This window comes from Anas acuta, chromosome 5 (assembly GCF_963932015.1).
Source record: "Anas acuta chromosome 5, bAnaAcu1.1, whole genome shotgun sequence".
In the NCBI taxonomy this organism is placed as follows: domain Eukaryota; kingdom Metazoa; phylum Chordata; class Aves; order Anseriformes; family Anatidae; genus Anas; species Anas acuta.
Window position 1 is genome coordinate 11,102,984 of NC_088983.1, and position 19,330 is coordinate 11,122,313.

Genomic DNA, 19,330 nt, shown 5'->3' on the forward strand with positions numbered 1-19,330 from the left:
TTCCATTGATCAAAGAATGGGCTTTTTGAAATGTCCCTGCTTTCTGTGTATACTGCATGTGCTTACCTTTAATAAACAAGTACCTATTTATTATGTATTTGTACACAGGTTCCAAAGCCTACAGGAGTTAAGAAGGGGTGGCAGAGGGCTTATGCAGTTGTTTGTGACTGTAAACTCTTCCTATATGATGTGCCTGAAGGAAAATCCACCCAGCCTGGAGTTGTTGCAAGTCAAGTCCTGGATCTCAGGTTTGTATTTTTCTGATAGGGTAGAAACCCTCTGTATTTTTTTTTCTGACAAGATTGTTTGTTTATGGTATGCAATAAATTTTTGGATGATAAGAGCTCTGGTCTGAGCAAACTCTGTGTTCTGAGTATAGACACCAGCTAAATTTAGGCTGAAAGAATTGGCTCAGCAACAGTAAGTCACTTAAGTGGTTTATAAGAAGTCACTTGTACGGGCACTAATACTTACAGTATTAGCATGCTTCCTCCTAGAATTCCATATTTCCAAATGGAAAACAAGTAAGCTTTGGTGGATTGGTTCTTCCCCTGCACTCAGACCTAAACAGTGAGTCACAGATCGTCCCATAGTCGGTAATTTCATCCACATTAGAAAAGCTGAAGCAGCCTGCAGAAAGCATCAATTAATTTATAATGCGAGTGGCTCTGACCCTGCCTTCTCACAGGAGTCATTTTTTCATGGTGAGCCATTTGTAACACTGAACACTACCTACAAAAGATCTGAGGCTTACATTCATCAGAGTAACAAAGTTTTTAAATTTTAATTTACAGAAGTATTAAGTATATTACCTTGTATTACAACACTCTCTCTCTCTGATTATAAAGTTTACATTCATAAGCACATTGATTTTTATTTTTTTCAGACAGCAGTACCATGGGGTTGCACCAGTACTGCTGTTCTGTTCTGTTCTCATGTTTATTCTCTGAGAACTGTCAGTGTCAGTTCTCTGACATGCTGGCAGCAGGAGCAGAAGTGTGGATCTACTGAAAATAACAGCGTTCACATCAGTACATTGCTTGAAGCAACTCAGCCGGATATTATACCAACTGTCCTGTGCTTTATCTGTTTATCGTAGCTGCCTCTTTGAGGCTGTCTTCTGAAGGTCCTTAGATGTTTTAACAGACGCTAAGTACCACGACTAGGAATTCTAGCATGGGCAAGTTTCAGGCATTAGTGTCATCTTTGCTATAAAATTGGCAATTATGGTGATCAACTTGGTCAAATGCACTTTAAAAGGGCTTGTGTAGACAAGCTCTCTGGGGTGGAGCACTCTGAAATGCAAAAGTTGTTCTGTTGTCTGTTTATTTTACTGTAATAGAGAATAAAATCTAGCTGTTTTGAAAATCCTTATTTGAATCCCACAAACTATAATTATGTTGCCAAGAGCTTTTTATGTGATTTTTCTTTTTTTCCAAAGGCCCCTCTCTTGCTACACATTGAGGTATGAATTATTCATTTCTAATGTGTCTGCTGGGCTGGAAGAGCAATATTCTTGCTGCTAATTGTAGAGTAGGTGTGGTTGGTAAACCAAAACTACCCAAGGCCAGCCCACTTCACTTCAGGTGGACTGAGTTACACGTACTGAGTGCTGTAGAATCATAACTAAAGCTTGCAAGTTGTTTAGGTTGAGGACAGTTATAGCATAACAAAGCAGTGCTCCCAGTTGTGACCTCTGTGCAGTGTTGAGAGATTGCCTACTATTGAAACAGTTGTGATGCCAGTTAGATTTTGCTGAATATAGTCAATGTGTGCATGTATGTGATTCTCTTGTTCTCTTTCTTACTAGAGATGAAGATTTTTGTGTCAGCTCAGTCCTCGCATCAGATGTAATACATGCAACTCGTAAAGACATCCCTTGTATATTCAGGGTATGGCTATCGATTTTTACTATTAAAGACAGTACAAATTAAACACCACTATTCTCTTTTTATAGTGAAGTATGGTATCCACATTTAATATTTTTTAAGTTATGTAATTTCTGATTTTCCTGATTGCAGAAGTATAAAGATGTGTAGAAATGTGCTGAAGCGTGTACAAAAACAATATGATACTCCTCTTATAACTGAATTGTAAAGAGCAAAGTTCTGTGTTTAGTACTTCCTTGTGTATAAAGTTTGGCATCTTTTTTTTTTACTTAATTATAATTCAGTTGCTTTAGTATATTCATGTATCATATTCCGTTGGTATTACTGGATCCTGTTTTTTTTCTTATTAGATTTGAAGTACTCTAGCTTTGGGAACTAATGTTGTAACAAAGTAGGCTGAAGCTGGGGTAGTGCTTGCAGATTTTATTTTACCATGTATTATATTAAAAAAAATCAAAACATTTTTTTTCAATTTCTTTTTTAAGTATAGTAGGGAAATACTAAAATAAGAGAAGAATGAGCTTAAATACACTCAAATTCATTGTTGATGTTTGTTCACTCTGAATGCTGTATTTATTTTCAAATAACAGGAACGTTTTTTCTAATTTGTATGTGAATTATACTCAATCTGGAATTTTAAAATATGGGGAAAAGCATGTTAATAGCCAATATCTAATCCCTTGCATTTGAATACAGAAATTCTCACTGTTTTCAGCATCTCTAAACCTTAGTCATTTGGAATCCAATCAGAGGAACATGCAAGCCAAAGAGCTGACAGTAACATACATTGCCAGTTACTTGGTCCTGTAGAGTTGTATTTAGGAAATGTCTTGGCTATGTGAATGCTACAGTGGTTTTGCTTTTTTTGCCTTTTTTTTTTTTCAGAAATACTTTCTGCAGTGGATTTGTCATCCTTTAGTTTACGACCACTCTTACCTTCCTTTTCCTAGTTTCAAAATGTTCTGTTTTTATTCCTGTCTGCCTGCTGTCTTTTCAAATTGCAGAACAGTGCAATCATTTTAAGAAAAAGGCTTCCATACAGCTTAGCTTGCCTGACTTGCCGCTCTATTTTCTGCTTGTACTTTTTCTTAAATACCATTCCAGCTAAAAAGCTTTTGTCAAAGTAGTCCCTGTATAAGAATATTTGAGTGATGGACACGATGAAATGTCTCTGGAGTTTGATCAGATTATCCCCTACTAGAGAGATTTGAGGAATTAACTAAAAGTCTGCTGGATATCCGTGTATCAATTTAGATATCCTGTTGACAGAGACCAGAGAAGATGCTGCCAACGTCCACCTCTTTTCTCAGTTTTATTCCCTTCAGAAGAGGAAATTCCTGCAACTGAAAACCAGTGATATCTGATGCAAGAGAGACTTACTTTCTTAATCTCATTTAATTCACCGTGAACATCATGTCTCTTAGATAGAATAGCTTAAACAGCAGTTAAAACAGTTACTCCACATCATCTGTATAAAATATGGGGTCCTTCTTTCATACGTGTTATTTCATGTAAGACACGGTGATATTGGTGGCCCACCAGAAAGACAGACTTTCGTTTTCTGTTGGCGGACAATCCAAAAGAAGCAACAGATTGCTGCCAAACAATAAATTATTGCCACTTCTAACCCCCCACAAAATCAAGAGGAGAAAGAACGTATCTCAAACTCCAACCATCTCTCCTTGGTAACTGGTTTTAAAGCTAGGTGGTAGGCCATCCTAGCATCCAGACATTGCAGTCAAAGTGCCATCCATCATCAAGAATTTTGTAACTTAAATAATAGTGTCTCTAGTGGAGTTCTTTTGTAAGTTAGTAATAGTATATGTTATTCAATATATATTCAATGAGTTAATGAGTAAGTTGAGAAGACTTGAGTTACAGAGCAAATACTGGATTTTTGTATCATGAATAATGTTGGGGTAACTTCTACTTTTTACATTGACTGCATGAAAGGTGCCACCTTGAAAAATTTGAGGAGTGTTTCATGATGGTATTTCAAAGAGAAATCCTTGCTAAGTCTGGTGTGGGTTGCTTTTTCTTCAAATTTAGAAATATTGTCCACTGTGTCTACATCAGTCTTTAAAATATCCTGAACTGTACTTAAACACGTACAGTTTGCAGGTTCATCAAGCTGTTGAACAAACTAGTCAGTACTTTACCTACTGCTTTTCACTTTCACCTTACTTTTGGAGTTCTATCTTTGACGTCCTATTATCCCAAGCATGCTTTCAGATGATTTTCTTCACAGTGAACATTCTTGCTTAATCTACCCTTCCAGAAAGTGTATGTTACCTAGCTCTACCATATCACCCATGTTTTTTTGAGTTTTCTCATCAAGGCATATAGGTCAAAGGTGTTTTATTCCATGTATGTATAACCCTCTGTTTGGCTCTTTTTTTTTAATCTTTTGCTGCTTTTTTTATGTTTAACGATTGTTATTCTCCAAGTCTGTTGTGAGGGCTGGTACCGGTTGATGCCCTCTGTGACGGAAAGCATAGTTCCCATGCTCTCATAGTTCATATGATGTCTTCATAACAGACACAAAACTAATATTAAGAATTAGTAAGTGCGTACTTTGTTCAAAAGAAAGTTCCTGGATAGTTCCCATACTCAGGATAAATTCTGCTTAGAGATCTATAGGATGGTTTTCCTGAAAATTTGGTGAAGCCATTGTGATTTTTGTTTAACTTGGTACTTGTGAAATACTGAGAATGAAGTACTTGTGCAGTACTTCTTTCTGAGAAAAAGCATGTTTTCCTTCAGAGCCTTCAATGACGATAAGATTTCTTCTTTTCTCTGGACAAGTATTTTGAAAACTAAATGGCAAAATCAAAATCTAGACCTGATCATAATAATGTTAGTGGGTTTAAATGCTCAGAAAGCATGTTTTTCATTTTTAACAAAGTATTAAAAGACGGTGGGGAAAAAGTATGGGACAAATTATAGTATGTATATAAAAGTCCATTTCAGAGAAGGAAGCAACCTTTCGGTTGTGTCCATTGGTTGACGTGGTAAAGGAATGGAGAATTCCTTGCCTGCATTTTAGGATTCAGAATGATTAAGCAAGACTGAGCATTTTTAAACAAAACCACTGAAGCTTGTGCATTTTTTCAAAGTGCTGTGGCCATGTTAGGTATGTGCTGAGCTGAATATTGCTTCAGTACATTATGTCATTGTTATGAATAAGTGTACTTTACTTGCATGGTTCTGGGAAGCAAATAATACTGACCAAGCAGTTACCGTATAGGTCAGAGTAATAGTGACAAAGTTGATGTATCAATTTATGTATGAAGTATATAATAATGACAAAACGGGCTCTTACTGCTGTTATTAATTTTGCTTTCTCTGTCTGTTTAAAGGTGACAGCTTCTCTCTTAGGTTTGCCATCAAAGTCTTGTTCTCTACTGATCCTGACAGAAAATGAGAATGAGAAAAGAAAGTGGGTTGGAATCCTAGAAGGGTTGCAGTCTATCCTGCACAAAAACAGTCTGAAAAACCAGGTTGTGCATATTCCACAAGAAGCCTATGATAGTACACTGCCTCTTATTAAAACAAGTTTAGCTGCTGCTATTGTAGGTATGTTTGTTTTAACTTTTACAAGTGTGTGAGAGTAGCTGAAGCTTTTAGCTGGGCTTCTGTAGTGAGAGCACTGATACCTTGAATTCCTCAGCTGAATACTTTCATAGGGAAAAACGTTAATCTTGCACTGATTATTCAAATTTTTCCCTCCACTTGGGGGTAAATAGTGATTGCTGAACAGATTGTTTTAGCAGTATATATCTTATACAGCATGCTTTTGACAGACGACATAAACTAAAGCAAAATTGATTTGCTGTTGAAAATCTTTGTCCATAAATGTTTCCAGCTGTTCAAACAAAGCAGGCTACTTTAAAGATGTGATTAAATATAGCTGAATTAATAGCCTTTTTCCCCCTTTTCCTCATTTAGATCGAGATAGAATAGCAATTGGTTCAGAAGAAGGACTGTATGTGATAGAGGTGACCCGTGACGGTAAGTTAGGCCGTAATGCATGCAGTAATTATATACAGAATAATGAGCTTCATAACTTTTAGTGCTGTTTTAATATAGGTTACACAACAGCCCTTCAAGTACGGTAAGTATTAAGCACTGAGTTAATTGATGAGAATCAAAAGTGAATGTGAGATATAAACACTAATTTGGTCATTATCATTATATTCAGTTGACTGGCTGAAATTAAAGGGACAGGTTAGCGGGCATATTGACACGTTCTCACCTTAACTGTGTTTCCACAGCAGGTAGTGAAATGCTTCAATACTCAGAGCACACAGCAGCAGTTGATGGACAGTGAATTATCAGTCACTTACTAAATAGAATTTGAATCGAGTGAGCGATTTGGTGTGGAAACTTGTCCTAATGTGTACCATCAGACAGTTCAAACTGACATGAAGTAGAAGCTAAACAGTTAGTGCAAGCAACACAAGAGAGGTGAAGACTTTGGCCATTACGAGATGTTATCTGTGCCCATGGAAAGGGGTTGAAAGGAGATGATCTTTAAGGTCCCTTCCAACCCAAGCCATTCTATGATTCATTAAGGCCACTGTGTATCATCTATTTCTTCCAGCTGTTAGAAATTTGGCAACTACTCACATTGTTTCTGACCAGTGATGGCCAAAGTAGATTTCTTGCATGTCTTTCCATGATCCTTTTGTTCCCTGAGCCCATGCTTCTTGCTGAACCTGCTCTTTTCCTTCCTGTTCTTAATAGACTGCCCTCTACTTTAAGAAGAAACAGTATCACTTTTAGTCTGTTTTATCTGAATGCTTGCCATGTCCATTCCAGAAATTCACACAGATGTGTTCCAGGTGCCACAGTGAAGTGAATGCTGCTTTAGTCACTGGTCAGCACAGGCTTACACCCCCAACACTGAATTATCAAGAATCACGGATAGGGAATAAGGGAAGCATTCTTCCCTTTAGCCTGATTGTACTTGTACAAACACAGATAACTGGGAGACATGCCTTGGTATGGTGGGGAAAGCCAAAAGGGCTACTAGCAAATGAGCATGGGGATGGTTAGAGGTTAAGTTAATCCACATAAAACGTGATTTCAAATGTGGAAAAGTAAAGACTCTCTGGTTAATTTTGCAGTGCATTTTGTTAACAAAATGAGATACTCAGTGACTTCTTACTGCAGGATAAAACAAACAATTTGAGTCAAACCGAATATATAGAACTTATATTTCTAACAAGCAATGCAGATTTAAATCAATCTACTGTTACATATGTTCTTCCAGGTTACCACTGGAAATATTTATTTCTTTCTCTTTGCCTTCAAAAGCAGCCAAACATACCTTGTGATATCCATACTTTAATGGGATTACTGATGCAGTCTAAATTCAGATAGTACTCTAAATCCTTGCTTTTAGTGGTATAAGAACTTAACAGCCTTGGCTAACTGGTAGGATTGTCTCTAACAAAATACCTAATGCTTTCTTCACCTATATTTATAGCCTCTGAGCTTAGGTTCTTCTGTTGTCTTTAACCTTCTGGGAGTTAATGATGGTGAGGTCAGGGATACAGATTTGTAAAATGAGAACTTTGCAGCTCTGGAAAAATGACTGTGAAACTCCTGAAATATCCCTTTGACTGTTTTTAGTCATTGCCTTTCAAATGCCCAAAAACATAGTTCTTTACGTTTTGATTTGATGGAAGAACGTGATTTCCCTTTTTCAATGCAATTTAGTTTGGTTTGCAGTCATGTGAAAACTTGCACTTCAGTGTAAAACACAGCAGTGAATGTGGGTTTCTAAAGTCTTACTTGACTTTCAAAATAAAATGAACTGAAAAAAAAAAGCCAGAGATGTGGTTTTGAGGCAAAAAGCAAACTGTTATTGCTTCCTCTTGCTTAGAATAAGCCATTGCCCAATTCTAGGAGAAAGTGCTTTGCACATGGAGACATCAGATATTTCAAATTCTTTTTAGCAGTAATAAATGCCATTCCTTTGAGTAAATTTCCAGTGGTCACCATTCTGTAAGTACTTAGATATAAACATGACTTAAGATGCAAGTAATTCCAGAGATTCCAGTATAGCTTCTTGCACAGAAGAAAAGTATACATTTAATTTGAAAGGTCATTTCATAAAGAAACAATTATCTGCATCACCATGCCGTATGTAAATATGAAAATGAGTTACTGATTTTGGTTTTAAGTTAATAGCTGTTTTCCATGAGTTTTCTGTGGCCAGTTCCTGTGTGTAATGGCATTTTTATAAATAGTAATATCTTCGTCCGGTTATAGCAATTGAAATTTTCAGTGTTAATTAACTGCCAGCTGCTCATATCGAAGGTCTTTGGTCAGGATATCACTTAGCTTTTGACAAATAATCTAAACTGTAAGTTGGAGTTTGAACTAGGGAAAAAGAACTTTCTCCATGGCAAAGTTCCAGCAGTGGGTTATTTCACAGAGCATTTCTTCAGACGTATCATCTGTTTGTGCAAGTGTGGGGGGAAGCCACACAGCATGAGGATTTGTAATCTAAACAGCCAAAGTCTTGCTGTGAATTTACAGAATTCTGTAATTCAGCTAGGCCACTCGACTAATACTGGGAAAAAATGCAAATAGTTTCCAATTGATGTTTAATTTTTATTACTGTTCACAAAGATTTTGAATTCATTCGGCTAACATTAAAATGAAAGTGATACTTTGATATAATTGACTTAGGTATTCTATGTAGTATGCTTCCTAGTTTGGAATTGTTTCTGTTCTGTTTGTACCCCATGAAATGCTCACTGTTTTCTTGAATATGACAATAGACCTGCAATCCCAAAAGCAGACCAAGTTGTACCTAACCCTGTTAGGTGCTACTGACCCAATCTTAAATTCTGCAAACAATGAAAACTCCCCAGCTTCCATAGGTAACCTAACCAGTCTCAACTGGGAGAAAGCTTTTCCTAGTGTCTGTCCTAAACCTTTCTTGGTACAGTTTAAGGCCATTCCTGCTTGTCCTTTCTGCAGCACACGCAGCATTTTTTGCCTTTCCCTATAGGTATTTAACACAGATAACTGTATGGCTTTGTATTTGGAAGAGACGTTTGCCAACACTACAGCGTTCTGTATCCTGAGTTCTCAGCATTAAATACTTCATATTTCTTCTGTTTGTGTTCTGCTAATTTAGTTTTACTCCCTAATTTACTCAAGATACTGATGTTTTTCCTGAATGTGGAACCAGTTCCAGAAGATGTCCTGTCTTGCAATGAGTAGATAGTACAGATATAGGAAAATTTCAGGAAAAATATATTTTAAGCAGCCTTTTCCTGCAAAGTGTTACTGAGACTGTATATCAATAAAGAGTTACAGGAACACTTTGGTTCAATATTAGTTCTGAGAATTAACATCAGAGCATCAAATGTGTGTAATAAGTGCTCTTTCTTATCTGTTCTTGTCTCTGTTCAGATTTATTTTCAGACATCAGTATGTAATGGTGCAGTATTTCCAGGCCTGATGGTTTTATTGTTTTACTTATAGTAGCTGTTGTTTCCTTTGCAGTGATAGTCCGAGCTGCTGACTGTAAGAAGGTGTACCAGATAGAGCTCGCTCCCAAAGAAAAGATCATCATCCTCATCTGTGGTCGGAACCATCACGTTCACCTCTACCCCTGGGCCTCTCTGGACGGATCGGAAGGAAACTTCGACATCAAGCTTGCGGAAACTAAAGGCTGCCAGCTGATCACAACTGGAACACTAAAGAAGAGTTCTGCAACTTGTTTGTTTGTGGCTATTAAGCGACAGGTTTTTTGCTATGAAATTCACAGAACTAAACCTTTCCACAAAAAATTCAGTGAAATTCAGGCTCCAGGAACTGTACAGTGGATGGCAGTGTTCAAGGACAAGCTCTGTGTTGGCTACCAGTCTGGGTTCTCTCTGTTGACCATCCAGGGAGATGGACAATCTATAAACCTGGTAAATCCTAATGACCCCTCGCTTGTGTTCCTCTCACAGCAGTCTTTTGATGCCCTTTGTGCTGTGGAGCTCAGTAATGAGGAATACCTGCTTTGCTTCAGCCATATGGGAGTATACGTCGATTCGCAAGGTCGAAGGTCACGCATGCAGGAACTAATGTGGCCTGCAACTCCTGTTGCCTGTAGTATGTATATGTTTTTCTGTTGCCATATCCCTGTTGCCGCTTTATTTGTCTAAAAATAATCAGCATGTATTCTATTTTGCTTTGGTTTGTCTTCAAATATCTACAGTTGAAGTTGTGATGAGTTAACAGGATACGTATCCTGATGGTAGCTTTGGACTTGGCAGTCTCTTGGGCTGAGATCCTGGAAGCTGCAAGAAAATGAGCTCTGTCTTGGTACAGGACACAGAAGAACTAATAATGGAACGCAAAATAACTTCTACAGAGAATAGTCCTGGATGCAGGGCAGTGTAAGAGTGCTGCTTCTGTGAAATTCTGTCACGGTTTTTGCTCTAGAAAGCAGAAATGTCTGGTTGTCTTTAGGACGTCTTCTGTGTCCTGTATTCAAAGCACAATAGAAAGCTGGAGATCAAATGTGACTGCGACTCTAAACGTTCATAAGGATAACAAAACAGGAGGTGAAAATACTGCTTGTAGCAGCTGGTTGCAATTTTCTCTTTATTTGTTGTATTTTGAGGGGGAGAATTTCCAAAAATAATACAGGCAGGTGAAGCACATTTTTCATATGCTCTGTTCTTTTCAGGAGCGTTGGTTTATCAGCCAGTCAGGACAGCAGCACACGTGGAACATTCTTCAGTAGTCAGAGGCAGTTCATGATAAAACCCAGCTTTCTGTTTGGAGCTCAAATAATAATTAAAGTGGTTTGGGATGATTGAAGGCAAGAAATATCGTTTTGTTTAAATACTACACAGAGCAATTAGGTGTTCATTGGTTTGATTAGGTCAGGTCCAAATAGCAGTTTGTTTCATTTTAATTGTCTTGAACTGAAATTGTTTGCTTGCTTTACTCTGACCTAGTTCTCTACAGAAGTCTGAAGCGAAGGCCCAAGGAAGCAATGCAGTTGCAGGTTTACTTTAAAACACCATTAGCCAAAGCTAATGTTTCCTTTTCCTTTATCAGCTTTACAGTTTATTGTATTTCAGCAGACTAGCCGTGCTAGTTAATTGTTTTGTCTGCTATTATTAGAAGCTGGTCTTTCTGTAACTATTTTATAGCATTCTTGTACCGCACGGTCCCAAGTGGCATTGGCCTAGGGTGTTCTTTTTAATAGAAATAGCAACGTTGTCCACTGCCAAAGGAAACTGGATTATTTCCCTTTTCTTAAGCCTTGTCCTTCCTCAGTCCTGGTGTCTGTCACTAGTGATGGTGACTTTTTAATCACAGAATGGCTCGGGTTGGAAAGGACCTTTTGGATCATCTAACTCCAAACCCCTGCTGTGGGCAGGGATGCCACGCACTAAATCAGGTTGGCCAAGGCCCCATCCAGCCTGGCCTTGAACACCTCCAGGGATGGGGCATCCATAATTTCACTTGACCACCTGTGCCAGTGCCTTGTCACCCTTACCGTGGACAACAATTTAAATCTCCGCTCTTTTAGTTTAAGACCACTCCCCCTTGTCCTATCATTATCTACCCAAGTAAAGAGTCCTTCTCAGTCTTTTTTTTAATAAGCCCCCTTTAAGTACTGAAAGCTTCTAATGAGGTCTCCCCAGAGCCTTCTCTTCTCCAGGCTGAACAGCCCCAGCTCTCTCAGCCTGGAGAGGAGAGGTGCTCCAGCCCCCGGTCATCTTTGTAGCCTTCCTCTGGACTTGCTGTAACAGCTCCACATCTTCCTTGTGCTAAAAGCGCAATAACAAATATAAATAATACAAATAAGAAGTAATAACATTTTTATTTTAAACTCTCCCATCAGCTCATCATAGTGGCAGTTGTTCTGTCCTTGCTGCAGCTTCTGCTGTAGGAAGAGGACAGCGTTGTAGAGAGATTTTAGGCTGTGCTGGAGAACTCGGCTCTAGGGTATTCAGCCACATGTAAGGGGAGGCTGAGGTCTGTGTTAGCCCAGTCTGCTCCATGATTTTGGGCAGCCAGCTAAATGTGCTGGGTTTAGGCACATGTTGTCAGCTGGAGGGTGGTGCAGCACAAATGCTCAGCTCAGGTCTGGAAGCTGTGGCAGGGCTGAGCCCAGTGTGGGCAGGAGGTGCCAGGTCCCTCAGGGAACCAGCTGAGGTCTGACCAAGCTCACCAGCAGCTGGCTGCCTGCTGGCCTTGGCTGCGAGCTGGCCGGGCAAATGTTTCCATCTGCTGCTCTGCGGTCTCTTTTTTGGATATCCAAGCCAGCCGTTGCCCCATGTAGCGAGCAGGTGACCCTATGTCCCTTCTGGGATACATACATGTGAGAGCTGTCCAAAGACTTCTGTGAATGAGTTTTAAAAGCAGCACTAAAACATCATTTCAGTTCTTGTAAGGAGCTTCTCAGATGCACTGAGCATCCTATTTGGGTTATTTTCCCTTTGTTTATTGAAGCAGCTCTTGGTACATCTTTTCTCTACTAAGTCCCATAAATTTCTAGTAACTGTTCTTTATATCAGGGCACAGTCATTACATGAGCAAAAGCATTTGATATGAAGCTGTAGGGATCTCTGCTTTTCGTTTGACCTAAAGTAAACTTGTCTGCGGATGCCTTTTATGCTTAAAAAAAAAAAAAAGAAAAAAAAAGAAATGGATTGTGAGCTTTAAGCATTGTGACATTTTTATGTTAACCTGATGAAAGCAACTCATACATGAATATCTAAAACTAGATAATTGTTAGCAAAAGAGGAAGGAAGTTCAGAATAGAACTGCATCAGGACTTCATGACCCACCTCCCAGATGGTGACCCTCTTTTCCCCTGTGCACAGCAGATGTACAGTGAGTTTGTGGCTTCCGAAATGAAGTAATCTGCTTCTATAGAAAAGCCAGCCTCAGTCCTACCACGTAACAAATTTATATGCATCTGAAAACGTCAGATGGCTTTCGGCAATTTCATGAAATCATAATTTGAAGATTAAAAATACTGCAAGGGTCAAACTTAAATCTTCCTGTGATGCTGGCAGTTGTCGTTAGCAAAGCTGTTGTTGCAAAAATATCTGTTTGAAAGCGGGCCTGAGAAAAACAGGGATGTTTTATAATGTAGCTCACAAATAGAGGAAACTTTTGACTGTTAAAATTTGTGTAAATAGGTGTCAGGTATGGACTTCTGAAACCACATTAGGGTTTTCTGTTTGTTTTTAATCTGTGCAGGTTGCAATTCCTCATATGTAACAGTGTATAGCGAGTACGGTGTTGATGTATTTGATGTTAACACTATGGAATGGGTTCAGACTATTGGACTGCGAAGGGTAAGTACTTTTCTGTGAACACAGAACTTAATTCCAAATGAGATGGTTCTTGGCAGTGTATGCTAGGCTGGAGATAATTTTCTTTCTCCTTCCTCGAAACAGATCAGGCCATTAAACATGGACGGCACTCTGAACCTCCTGAACTGCGAGCCACCGAGACTTATATATTTCCAGAACAAGTTTGCAGGTGAGTACTGAGCAAGGGGAGGAGTGGGAGAATCCATCTGCCTGGATAATTTTAAGCAATGTCACCTTTGCATGAGATGAAACTTGGATACTTCTGGATCAACATGACTCTAAGTATATAAAATTGCTTTGTGCTATTACAGCTGGAGCTGTTCTCAGTGTACCAGAAACGTCTGACAACAGCAAAAAGCAAATGCTTCGAACCAGGAGCAAGAGAAGATTTGTATTTAAGGTTCCTGAGGAAGAGCGATTACAACAGAGGCGGTAGGAATTTAGTCTGTGTGTGTAACAGGTTGTACGTGATGACATGCAAAGATCGGGACTGCTAATAGTAAAAATCACTCTGCTCTTTTAGGGAAATGCTTAGAGACCCTGAGCTAAGGTCAAAGATGATTTCTAACCCAACGAATTTCAACCACGTGGCACATATGGGACCAGGAGATGGAATGCAGGTTCTCATGGATCTCCCACTGGTAATGCACATTTGAAGGGGAGGGAGATGTACGTGTGTTTGTAATTGCTCAGGAATACATGCAGACATGAGCTGTGTGGGGTTCAAGTATTAATCTATGTACCAAATTCTTCTAATCATTTTGAGAAAGGTAAACCTTTCCTATGTATCCTTTAGATGTTTCTAAATCCTGTGCAGAGAAATGCTATTAGCTAACTTAAGAATGAGACACTGAAAGAAACAGAGATCACTGCCAGGAACTTATTAGCCGTTTTATAAATAATCAGTCTCTCCCCCTTCCTTTTGCTTGTTTGTCATCTTAAAATAACAGAGTGAATTTCCTCCCCTCTCATCCCCTTGGCATTCTGGTCTGTTATCACCTCCAACAGGCTTTGAGCACATCTTGCATGAGCCCTGTCCCTGTTGGTGCCCTTCTGCAGAGTAACCATTCCTCACTGCAAGGCTTCTCTCTGCTTTCTTCCTCTTCCTGTCCCTCCTCCGCTTCCTTAGCGAGGGTAGGAGTAGCTGCACACAGTTAGGAACTGCAGGGTGTGCTTGTGGCACTTGGACAATTCTGGAAGAAAAACAAGGAGGGGGGTGAATGCTTTGGAAGACAACCAAAACACGTGTAAGCCGTGGCATTTTATAGCATTACTTTTTGGTTTGCATTTAACAAATAGAGCACTTTGTGAGCTATTTGAGAGCGAAATCCACAAGAGGAAGGTGCAAAGGTACGCTTTTACGCTGTGTACCTTTCATTTTATAGCTGCTAGTCGGGCTTTTTCTCGTCCTTCTCGGCTGGCTCTGATGAGGATAATGCATTCATCTTTCAGCAGGAGGAGGAAGGAAAGCAGAGCTGTTGGCACGGTCACTGCCCCTTCATACCAGGGTGTGCTGGCTGACAGGTTCCAGTGGCTCCTGTCTCCAGCAGGTGGGAGGAGTGTCCGGTGGCTGCTGCGGGGCTTAGTTCTTTCTCTGTCTTTCTCAGGGTTTGTGTCTGTTTCTGAGAATATGTGGATGTAGTCAAGTAAGTTCAGAGTTTTTTCTGCCAATACTGGATTGTAATAGCATCAAAAGCACCGAGTTTTTATCAGTAACAGCCCCTCGTTGGATAGCTGTGGTTGTTGGCTAACAAGGTGTTTCATTTCATCTGTAGAGTGTCTTACCCGCTGCACAGGACGAAAAACCTTGCCCATCTACAGCCAACCTCTCACGGCAGCAGCAGCAGCAGAGAAGCAAAACCTATATTTCTTGGCCCTCGTCAAGTAAGTCTGGGAGTTATCTTGTCAGCTCTAAGCTGTAATTGATGGCTTCAGCAGGAGATGTAAAACTGCCATTTTTGCTCCTTTCTCTGCAGGTGGCAGCGATGTGGGAGGAGCGATGCCTTCCCGAAGCATGTCCGATCCCGACCAGGAGTTTGACAAAGAGGTAACGTAGCTTTTATTAAATGGAGACTGACAATATCCTGTTGCTGTAGATTTTCTTCTCCCAATAAATTAAATAGCTCAGAAAGTACTTCATGAAGACTGTGTTCTTTATGGAGATATATTCCCTCTGCAAATGTTTTCTCCAGCATGTAATAGCTGATTGTATGCTAGATAAGCCAGCACTAAAGCAAAGCTGTGAAAAGATCTTTTTATGGTGATATTTTAAGAAGTATTGTGTCCTAGATTAAGCTTTGTAGACAAGGCAATTTTGACTAATTGATAAAATGTCCTCGAAGCTCCCAGAAATGTTCTCTGGGCTATTAGCATAGAATAGGAAAGTAATACCACTCGTTAAATGGTTTTCTGTGCTCCCTTAAGGAAGACTTTTTGTCTTGTAACTTGAGAAGGAATAATATTTTAAAATATTATGTAATCTGTTTTTAGCAAGTGTGAAAGCGTGCGCTGGTTGGCAGTCAGCAGCCTGAAGATGTTCTGGCTGCACAAAGCTGGTGTCCCTAAATCTGGATGATGGTTTTTCCCCTTGATTTATTGTGGGTGTAGCTTCTTGTAAGCTTTGTTCAAGTACTGTCTGCGCAAGATAAGTGTTAGGAAGTAGCACTGGCAAACTCCTGGATCAAGATCCTCTTCTTTTTTTTAGTGCCCTGTATAACATTCTGAATTTTGAAGTGTGGTGACTTAGCCTTTTCCTGACACCAGACCTTTACAGAATGCCTTCATACATCCCAAGTCACAGTGTTTGCCCAGACCTCTGAGCCACGCTCTGACTTCCTTTGTCAGAGCATTAAAAGCCCATTTGTCACCATTAAAGCAAGCATGTTAAAATGGGAATCTCTAAACATGGGCATTTTTAAAACTGTCTTGATTTTCAAAGGTGCTTATGACAGACTCTCCCAGTTGATTTTGTTGTTCTGTGGCATCCTTCCCAAAGTCTGTTACGTTTTGCAATCTAATCACTGTTTGTAGGCACCAGCAGTGATAGATGGAAAGGTTTTTTTTACAATGTTTTTGTTTTTGGTAAACCTTAAAATTCCTTGGGACATCTTAAATTTCAAAAATAGTAGTTTGTAACTTGGAGGATCTGATGCCACCTTCTAGTTTATACTGCTTTTCCCAATGGTTTGTGACTTGGTCACAGCATGAGCAGGTTTATGTTAAGATAATCTTGTTATAAATGGTCTTACTATTGCTTGAGGCATGCAAAACCTTGTAAGCAGCATTCTTGTAGGATGTTACCTTTCGGTATATTTGCTGTATATATGTCTCCTTTTTTAAAAATAACTTGCTGTAGTGGTACTCGTTTTTCCTGTGCATAAGCTGTGAATTTGTTCACTGCTCAGTGTTGTAACTCCTCAAAATAGTGGGAAACTTGCCAGCCATGTTGTTGAAGTGAGACCAGTCTGTGAAGGCAAATATCCAACATCCAATCTAATGCTGGGAAAATAACTGTGGATAGAGTGCCTTTATTAGATATTGACGTAGGGCAGCTCCAGTAAGTATATTCTGTTTCTGGATCTGATATTTGGCAGCCTTCACTCTTTTGTCAGGCACTTCACATGCTTGCCTTTGTTGCTGGTACTGTTTTGTAAACAGTTTGTGTGCTTGCTTCCTTCCTTCTCACCAAGCTGAAGATGATTTGACTGTAATTGTTTACACGTTTATATGGGCAGACAAATGTACTCCTTTGCTATAAAAATCTCTTGAAAAAAAAAAATCAGGCTGGTAAACACAAACTAACAATGCACAGATGGATGCGTTCTGTCAGGGAAGTTTTCACAGAGTCACAGAATTGTAGGGGTTGGAAGGGACCTCGAGAGACCATCGGGTCCAATCCCCCTGCCAAAGCAGGTTCCCTGGAGCAGGCTGCCCAGGTAGGTGTCCAGACAGGCCTTGAATATCTCCAGAGAAGGAGACCCCACAACCTCCCTGGGCAGCCTGTCCCAGTGCTCCGTCACCCTCACCGTGAGGAAGTTCTTTCGCATGTTTTGCAGTGGCTGAAGTAGAGGAGCCTGGGATTTAACAATTTCCACATGCTCTGCCATAATTCGTGTTAGGTCAGGAGGTCACCTTCAAGACCGCACTGAGGCCCATTGAAGACAATGAAAGTATTTGCATTAGCATTTAGCTACGAAATGAATCTAATGCGTGCTGCTTTGTGTAGGCCTTGCTCTCCCTAATTTTTCGAGTGCCTTGAAAGCTTTTGAGTGTAAGGAATTGTTTTTTAAGAAGTGTAATTTTTTAATGTTTCTCGTTAACAGCCTGATTCAGACTCCACCAAACACTCTACTCCATCCAACAGCTCAAATCCAAGTGGTCCCCCAAGTCCCAACTCTCCTCATAGGAATCAGCTGACGTTAGATGGACTGGACCAGTCAACCTGTGACGCGTAACACTACAGCTCTCGCCGTTCCGGCTTCGACCATCTACTACTCCATGGAGCATTCAAGAGCAGGGCAAAGCTGTCTCAGATGCTAGTGCCAAGACTGACACTGAATCTCTAGTGTTGTACAAGAATAATTATATATCCAGATTGTAGATACAAACTATTGAAATGAAGAAAATTCTTTACTAAATAGCGATCAAGCTTTTTATGCGGAATTGTTCACTGTTACGGTTGATTCCTTTCTGCACAGCTGTGACACAGTTGTATTGCATAGGAGCATTTAAGGCCACCAGTAAATAGTCTTATTCTTATGCTGAAGAAGAAATAGAGAGATACTGATAATGTTGCTACAATATCAGGAATATTATTTTTCTATAGAATGATGTAATGTCTCATTAGCAGGAAATCCTTTTAGACACAGTTTGGACCTCTGAATAGGAAATGCGAGCAGGTCTAGTTACATCCTCAGAAAAATACACTTTTCCCTTTTTCCCATAACAGCTGGTTTCGTAAATCTTAAGGAGAATGCTAGGAAGTTGTAGGTTGTTCCCAACATCGGTAAGAATCACCAGGAAGTCCAATAAAAGTTGGTTATAGTTTTGTGGCCTTTGAATTCATTTAGCCATTACATATTCAGCTGCATAACAGTCTTTCTACCTTTCTACCGACTTTTTAGTCTTGTACATAGGACTACTACCAGTTATCTTTTACCCATACCCTGCTTTTTAGTCCTCATCAGTCAGCCGTTAGTCAAGGCTTTTAAAATATTGGTAATTACTGCTGTGAAGAAACTTTTACTCCTAGTTCCTGCCTATCTCCTCCTGAGAAGTTTTCTCCTGACTTTTTTGGTGTAAGGACGCACTACATTGTTTAGCTAGCAAGCCTTCTTGCGGACACACTGCCCTTGAAGTCTGCTTGACCTAAGGGACACTAAAACTCTGTCACACTAAAACGTCGGTCTGTTCATTGGTTACCAAAGTGGAATGTGAAGGATGTGTAACTGGGGGTGCTGCTTTTCTCATTAATTGTATCCTCACCTGCATGAAGACCCCATGATTATTAATCAAGTATTGATCATGTAGAAAAATGCACAACACACTCCTGTATATTTTGCTATGGCCCACGTGCAGTGGTGATGTTTTGCGTGTATATTTAATCTCATGCTTCCATGTATTATACATTTAGTAATCAAAGGTTTGTGACCATGTTTCATTAAAAGCTTGTAATTAATTCAGTGGCTGGCATATCCAGTTTGTCATTGTCACACTAGTGTGCCTTCTGTGCCAATTTTATGACAGTTGGATGTCACTTATTTAAAATTTGGTTTAAATGGGCTAATGATATACCAATGGCTAATGTTCTTTTCTGAAACACTGTATAGGACGTGCACTTATCTTTAGTTTAAACTGAGTGTTCTAGTCAACATTTAATCCTGTTACGTTAAGTGTTCGACAGTACTTGCTCTTTTTCTCAGATTATTGATAAAGGGGCTCAGTTAGAGCTGGACACTACTGCTTTGGGGGTTTTCTGGTTTTTACTTTTTTAATGTAAGTCTAAGTCTTTGTAATTATTGAATTGTGAGAACATTTTTGAACAATTTACCTGTCAATAAAGCAGAAGAGGGAGGTTTTAAAGTT

At 39.5% G+C, this 19,330-nt stretch overlaps 1 protein-coding gene across 9 annotated transcripts in view; it reads left to right on the plus strand.

Annotated features, from left to right (window-relative positions):
* The window catches only part of CDC42BPB (CDC42 binding protein kinase beta), a 94,282-nt gene extending 74,952 nt beyond the window's left edge, over positions 1–19,330 (plus strand). For 6 of the 9 annotated variants that reach the window (XM_068682680.1, XM_068682681.1, XM_068682685.1 and 3 more), the window contains 13 exons: positions 109–248; positions 1,811–1,892; positions 5,249–5,465; positions 5,838–5,900; positions 9,417–10,013; positions 13,131–13,228; positions 13,331–13,415; positions 13,558–13,678; positions 13,770–13,887; positions 14,854–14,892; positions 15,022–15,130; positions 15,223–15,293; positions 17,569–19,330. In XM_068682680.1, coding sequence (XP_068538781.1) covers positions 109–248; positions 1,811–1,892; positions 5,249–5,465; positions 5,838–5,900; positions 9,417–10,013; positions 13,131–13,228; positions 13,331–13,415; positions 13,558–13,678; positions 13,770–13,887; positions 14,854–14,892; positions 15,022–15,130; positions 15,223–15,293; positions 17,569–17,700 — 1,872 coding nt within the window. In that variant the 3' untranslated portion in view covers positions 17,701–19,330. The remainder of the gene's footprint in view (positions 1–108; positions 249–1,810; positions 1,893–5,248; positions 5,466–5,837; positions 5,901–9,416; positions 10,014–13,130; positions 13,229–13,330; positions 13,416–13,557; positions 13,679–13,769; positions 13,888–14,853; positions 14,893–15,021; positions 15,131–15,222; positions 15,294–17,568) is intronic. The other 3 variants (XM_068682682.1, XM_068682686.1, XM_068682688.1) reach the window with 1 other exon arrangement.